The sequence below is a fragment of the Lolium perenne genome, chromosome 2 (genome assembly GCF_019359855.2).
Source record: "Lolium perenne isolate Kyuss_39 chromosome 2, Kyuss_2.0, whole genome shotgun sequence".
NCBI classification, from domain to species: Eukaryota; Viridiplantae; Streptophyta; class Magnoliopsida; order Poales; family Poaceae; genus Lolium; species Lolium perenne.
This window is the reverse complement of record NC_067245.2, coordinates 329,016,760-329,023,356: the sequence shown is the minus strand read 5'-3', so window position 1 is coordinate 329,023,356 and position 6,597 is coordinate 329,016,760. Positions and strand designations below refer to the sequence as shown.

At 42.8% G+C, this 6,597-nt stretch overlaps 2 protein-coding genes across 3 annotated transcripts; both read left to right on the top strand.

Moving 5' to 3' along the window:
- The first annotated feature begins 211 nt into the window (after positions 1 to 211).
- Positions 212 to 3,792, top strand: LOC127337221 (uncharacterized). Its single transcript, XM_071826846.1, has 7 exons — positions 212 to 676; positions 772 to 840; positions 1,675 to 1,725; positions 2,702 to 2,752; positions 3,176 to 3,319; positions 3,403 to 3,522; positions 3,652 to 3,792. Exons 1-7 carry the CDS (start codon positions 251 to 253, stop codon positions 3,772 to 3,774), a joined length of 984 nt encoding a protein of 327 aa, XP_071682947.1. The 5' UTR covers positions 212 to 250; the 3' UTR covers positions 3,775 to 3,792.
- An 8-nt stretch (positions 3,793 to 3,800) lies between these two features.
- LOC139836207 (uncharacterized) lies at positions 3,801 to 5,177 on the top strand. 2 transcript variants are annotated; one of them, XM_071826847.1, is made up of 5 exons: positions 3,801 to 3,938; positions 4,086 to 4,153; positions 4,244 to 4,299; positions 4,376 to 4,479; positions 4,588 to 5,177. In XM_071826847.1, the coding sequence occupies exons 1-5, from the start codon at positions 3,858 to 3,860 to the stop codon at positions 4,849 to 4,851; spliced, it is 573 nt and encodes a 190-aa protein (XP_071682948.1). In that variant the 5' UTR covers positions 3,801 to 3,857; the 3' UTR covers positions 4,852 to 5,177. The 2 variants fall into 2 exon arrangements, with proteins under 2 accessions (XP_071682948.1, XP_071682949.1); XM_071826848.1 differs by having other exon boundaries at positions 3,831 to 3,969.
- Positions 5,178 to 6,597: the final 1,420 nt, after the last annotated feature.

Below are 6,597 nucleotides of genomic sequence, written 5' to 3'. Positions count from 1 at the left end.
GTATATTTATGTATTATCTGTTCATAAAATGATTTGTTAGATTTGTGTGAACTTAGATGTACAAGGAAGTACGTATTTGGTTTTGATTTTTATGTACCGACGGTACATGAGCAGTATCCGGTAGGCAGTAGTCGGTCGAGGTGCTCTTATAAATAATCATCAAACGTTTCTTCTCCACACCCTCACATTAGCGGAATTGCCACACAAGTCCTCTCCGCTGTACTGTCTGCGCCAAGTTTCTCCCGCCGCGATGGAATCCGGTTCAGGAATCGACCACTTCCAAGAACCGGTCCATGGGCACGAGCACTCCAACGCCGCCAATGGGGCCCCGAGCGCTGCGGCAGCCGAAGGCGGCGGCGATGCCTCCTCGCCGCCACCTCTCCCTGCAGCCCCCGTCGACCGTCCCCAAGAAAGTGCCCCTGAGCAGGCCGGCGGCGGAGGCCGCGGCACCCATGGATCGAGCTCCGTCGCGGTGGGGGCCAACCTGAAGGCCAAGGGCCCCGGCGACATTCCTCCCGGTCCAAGCTCCCCCGACCGCGCCGGGCCATCCGGGGCCGGGACGTCGAGCCCCGAGTCCCTCGACTCCAAGGAACTGTTCGAAGTCTTCGCACAGTTGGTACGAGATGCCGGGGCCGAGAAGAAGAGGTGGACGAAGAAGACACCGGACGAGGAACAGGTGATGGCTCGGCCCGTATCTCGTCCCGATTCGCGATTTCTTGGACTTCTTGCAGTGCGTTCTTGAACGTTTCTTGGTTTCTCCCTCCCGAGCAGGTGAAATCGGCGCGCCCCAAGAAGGGGCTCTGGAGCAAGCTTAAGAACCTCTTCACCCGCAGGAAAAAGGTACGGCCTCCTGAATCTGGCCCCCTCTTGCTTGCTTGCTCGCTTGTGATTTACCGGCTCGTCTGTGCATTTGCGTGCCAAATGTGAACCCGGTGAAATCTTGGGATGGTTTAGACTTTAGAGTAACCCAAGCGCGCGGAATCTTTGGGCCGAGAGTATACCCAGCATTCTTGTACCAACCTGTTTTCGCGTAGGAATATGGAGTCAGGGTTATGGTGTTCTTGGTATCTGCTTCTCCATGACCAGTTATTGTGACCAAGGCAAGAAATTATGGTTATGGAATGATGATGTGGCTTCCTAGAGTATAGGAGGAATCTTGGACAAATGTTAGAGGTAATTTGGTCTTTTTTATTTTGCCAAGACCACAGACTTCCTTGGGCAATGTGGGGAAATCATGAGTTCATGTTCTAGTTACTGCAAGATTTTGGTAAAATGAGCTTTGTTTCTAAACAACTGTTGTTATCGGGTATTTAATCTAGACATTTGTTCGAGATGGCATAACTGGACATAATTTCTGTAAACCATTGGGCATTTACATATAAAATCGTTGACCACCTGCACTGCAGTTTTTCCGGAGAAGTTTACCATTTGGTTGATGGGTACCTGGAACTAGCTCAGAAGCCTCAAACATATTTCATGTAAAAACTTGGCGAAAGCAAAAAAAAATTGGATGCACAGCTTTGTGGTCTTGCTATTACATTGTTCTTTATTAATTCCATTAATTTCTTGCTCCCTTGTTTCTTATTCTGAAATGTTTAATCCTCAGTGTAATTCTGTAAAGTTGTTTATGTCTGGCAGGATATCTAGATTTTAACCCATTTTCTCGTCGAATAGATTGTAGATAGAGAAGGAAGGCAAATATATTCGGAACGTGTGGGTCGCCAGGTTTGGCTTCATCTTGCCTTTTATAATGTTCAAAACAGAAGTGTATGAAATATCAGGATCGAAATCATAGATTGCAGCATACTATGTACAGTCAACTGTTTTAGAGATGATGTTCTCTTTTATGGACTAATACTATATTGTTGTATGTTAACTCTTGGATATGAACCGTTGAAATCTTGGGGATGATTTAGAGTAACAGAAGCGGAATCTTTGGGCCAAGAGTGTCCCGAACATTCTTGTACCAACCTGTTTTTCTGTAGGAATGTGGAATCAGGATTGTGATGTTCTTGATATCTGCTTCTTCATGTTCAATTCTGGGACTAGTTATTGTAATCAAGGGAAGAAATCTTGGCTATAGAATGATGATGTGGCATCCTAGAGTAGAGGAGGAATCTTGGACAAATGTTAGGTATAGTTTTGGTCTTTTGATCTTGCCAAGACCACTGTTGCTTGTTGGTCTTATCGCAGTCTGGTATGGTATTTGAAACAAACGGCTTTCTTGTTATAATTTCTTGAAGTCTGAAAAATATGGGGAAATGATGAGGTCATGTCCCAATTACTGCAAAATTTTCGTAATATGAGCTTTCTTTCTGAACAAATGTTGTTACCGGAAACTTAGTCTAGACATTTGTTCGAGATTGCATAACTGGACATAATTTCTGTAACCATTGGGCAGTTACATACAAAATCGCTGACCACTTAGTCTGCAGTTTTTTCTTGCAGAAGTTCACTATTTGGTTGATTGGTACCTGGAACTAGCTATTACACAAACATACTTTCATGTAAAAACTTGGCAAAAGCAACAAAATTTTGGACGCACGGTTTTGTGGGCTTGCTATTCAATTGCTCTTTATTAATTGCATTCATTTCTCATTCCCTTGTTTCTTATTATGAAATGTTTGATCCTCAGTTTAATTCTGTAAAACTGCAAGTCTGGCAGGATATCTGGATATTAACCCATTTTCTTGTCAAATAGATTGTAGATAGAGAAGCAAGGCTAATATATCTGGAACATGTGGGTCACCAGGTTTGGCTCCATTTTGCCTTTTATAATGTTCAAAACAGAAGTGCATGAAATATCAAGATCAAAATCCTAGATCACAGGATACCATATACAATCAACTGCTTTATGGATGATTTTCTCTTTTATGGAAGACTATATTGTATGTTAACTCTTGATTGTGACAGTCTGATAGAACCTGAACTGTCTTTGTAGTGTCGTTTAGTACATCAGACGTTAATGGATATTTTCTTCTTTTCTTATTGCACAACATCCAGTCAGCATCATTGATAGAATTATACATGTTAGTGGTTTCATACATTTTTAGAGCAAACGGAAACCTGAAAATTGGAATGAAAAACAAAATTTCCATCAAATTTGAAATATGTTTTTTTTCCATGTTCTACTCAGAATAATTTGAATTCCCGTATTTGTGTGTGTTCGTTGCAGACACTTCCTATCACTGAAGTTGGTAATCGTTATCGCGCTACCGAAGATATGCCTATTTGTGTGGATCTTGATGCCTATTCCAGAATTAGACCAGTGCTTGGAGATGGAGAGTGTTTCTACCGGAGCTTCGTATTTTCCTACCTTGTAATTGTCCTCCTTTTCTTTTCCTTAGCACATGATGTATCTTTAGTTATATAGCTCTATCTCATTATGTGAATGTCCAACAGGAGCAAGTTCTTGATAGGGAGGACACAGATGAGGAACACCGTCTCCTTGATACCATTGAAAGACTGTCTACGGAACATACAAATCTTGGATGGGACTCTGAGTTTTGCAGGAGCCAGGAAGTAAGTTCTCACCTTCTCCATGTTTATTTTCTCTGAGATAAACAAGGCTTGTAAGGGATTATTCTCTTCAGGTTACAGTAACTTCAGGTTGGATCTGGCATCTCACTATCTTTGTTTTGCCATTTGCAGGAGATGCACAACTGCTTAACAGTAGTGGCATGCCATCACAGTTTTACACACTGTTGGCATAAACTCAAATTCGAAGTTTACTGTAAAGTTAACAACCGAATTCTAACAGCAATGAAACCTTAAGAGAAATCTACTTGCAAAGGAACAATGAGACAATGTAAAGGGGCAGAATAGAGTTGTATGCTTGTTTCGTCTGAACACAATTGATGCACACATGCTGCTTCTTATGGTGTAGCCACCTCACTGTTCTGTTATCAAATATTTTCTTCCATAACTACCTTGCCGCAGTATGTGCATAACGACCGAAGCTTTTCAGACGTATTGTTCGTGTTCTTTCATATCTTGCAATCGATCAATATTCTATAACTTATTGTTGTAGCCTATGATATGCAATGATTATCAGATGTGAATTACTGAGTTGCTGATTCTTTCAGGCATTTAAGGAGCTGATAAATAAAGTAATGGAATGGAAGGGACAAGGCAACACAGCATCACATAACAGGTTTTTGATTCGCTTGGTTTTCTGCAATTTCATCATAGTATCATGGCCTAGTGCGTTCCATCTCACTCGCATAATATCTTCCTTTTGTAGCTATCGTAAAGCGAAACTTCTCAAGTTTTTCAGCACCTACAATACAACAAACGACAGTGAGAAAAACACCCTTGAACTTATCTTTCCTCCAGTTCATCATAATTTATGTTTCTGACAGATCTTGTTGGTTAGTTTTTGTTTTCCTCAGATTAGTAGTAGCTGTCCAGATATGCTCGCACAGCAGCCAGTATGGAAATCTTATTCCTGGGCTCGGAGAAGATTACAGTCTGAAAGATGTCAGTATCCGCATCTCTTCCCTTACATTACCTCCTGCTGAATTTCCAATGTATCCACTCTTTGATACACGGTCGCTCATTTTACCTGACCCATTGCTCTACGAACAGTGGTGCTTCCAGAACGTCACCTTACCTCGTGAGTTTACGGACCATGTTATGATGATGGCCTTGGCCACAGCGCTTGAGGTACCCCTCAGACTGGAGCGACTCTATGGAGGAGGGTCTGCTGAAGATAATATCTACACTGGTCCTGGAGCTGTGAGAGTGACCTTGCTGTACACGGGTAATCACTACGACATCATCTACCCATGCGCTCCTCCTGCTGAGAGTTCAAGTCGACAGGATTCCCAGAGGGAAAGCCCTGCTGGTTAGAGTTCAAGTCAACAGATTCTGCTGTGCTGAAGTTGAGTTTGACTGCTGCCTATGAATGAGAGCGTTGCTGAGGTGGTAGAGAGTTAGACATAGACTGATTCAGTAGGATTAGGGGTAGGCATAGCATACCTTGTGCATTCTTCTTCTGTTGGCCCAAACTGCTGGTTCGGATTGATTGATCAGAAGCTGCTCCCTTGTCTGAAGAAGAACGTGTTTTTTTTGTTTTGTTTGAATTGTTGGCTGGTATACAGAGAATCTTTGGCGGTATCAATGCATCAATTGCTCTGTCGTTTCTTCAGGAGGACACAAGGTATTGTGACTCGACATGTCTCTTTGGTTGCTTGCCCGTTTTCTTTACAGCAATTTGGATGATCTTGTGTATCCTGATTTTGCATCTTCCCACCAGCACATTTTATTAGCCACTCAAACATCGCTGTGTTAAGTTGAGTTGGGCTGGTGCTGATCACAGTTGGCTATGATTGTTGGTTTCCCATATAACTTCGATTCCTCTCCTAGATTAGCAGATTGGCAGAGGGATATATGATGTTCATTTTTTTTTGGATAAATAAAGGTTGGCCTTGGTTCATGGCAACGAACAGGTTTGTCACTCTTCATCCGTGAGACCGCGTCTTTCCATGGTACACTGCCCCCAGATCCTCGCGAACGAGGTACAGAGGATACGATCGGCACAATGTGTCTCGACGAGGGAGGGAAGGGATGCTCCGCCCGTGTCGCCATCCTTTTGGGCTGGCCTCTCTCTTCAGATTTTTTTTTTTTACAAAAAATGTTTAAATTCGAAAAATGATAAACCTGAAAAACATTAAAAAAATGTTAAAAAATTGAAAAAGCTAAAAAACACAAATCTAAAAAGTCCAAAATTCAAAAATGTTCAAAATTTTAAAATGTTCAAAAACCGACGGGCAAAAATGAAAACTAGCAAAACCGAAAGAAAATGAAAAAATAGCATAAAACCGACAAACCAAGCTGAAAACCACCCAAAAAAAATTCCAAAACATGGTAGCCCCGCTGATGGGCCTGGCCCAACTGGAGGTTGGAAGAGGGAATGATTTGGCGTGTTGGCGATGGAGAGAACATAAATGCTTGGTCGAAACCTTGGATCCCTAGGGGCTCGACCCGAAGATCAACTGCTACCCAAGGCATGTCGATCAATCACTACATTCAGTGAGCGTTGACCCTATGGGACCGATTGACATCAAGTAACTAAGTGAATGCAGGCGAAGCGAGGAAGACAACGACGGAAATCTACCATATGAATAAGGAAAAAGTTTATTTTGAACCCTGAACTCGTAGATGGAACCTTGAACTCTAAATCCATGTCATTCGTACCCTGAACTTATCAATCCCGGTTTAAATCAAACCTTGAACATGTTTATCTAAGCAAAATATAAAATTATAAATTGCTACTTACAATGGCCCACATGTCATAGTCAATATCTCTATTGGCTGGAAAGAGTGGCACACACTGACATGTGGGACCCGAACGTCAGCATGGGAGATTAAAAGGAGAAAATTTGTTCACTCGGCTCTTCTAGCCAGTGTGTTGAGTTGCATTTTTGTTCAAAGTGGAGGCTTTGCTTACATGTTTTTAAGGTGGGGCATCACCGCAGGTAGGAGGCGGTGTGGGATGAGCTTGGCGGGGCGTCGGAGTTGTGGAGACAGGCCGGCGTTGAGTGCCTCGTGAGAGGAGCATCACGTGGCAGTGGTAGTTGGCCGAGCTGGGCTCCT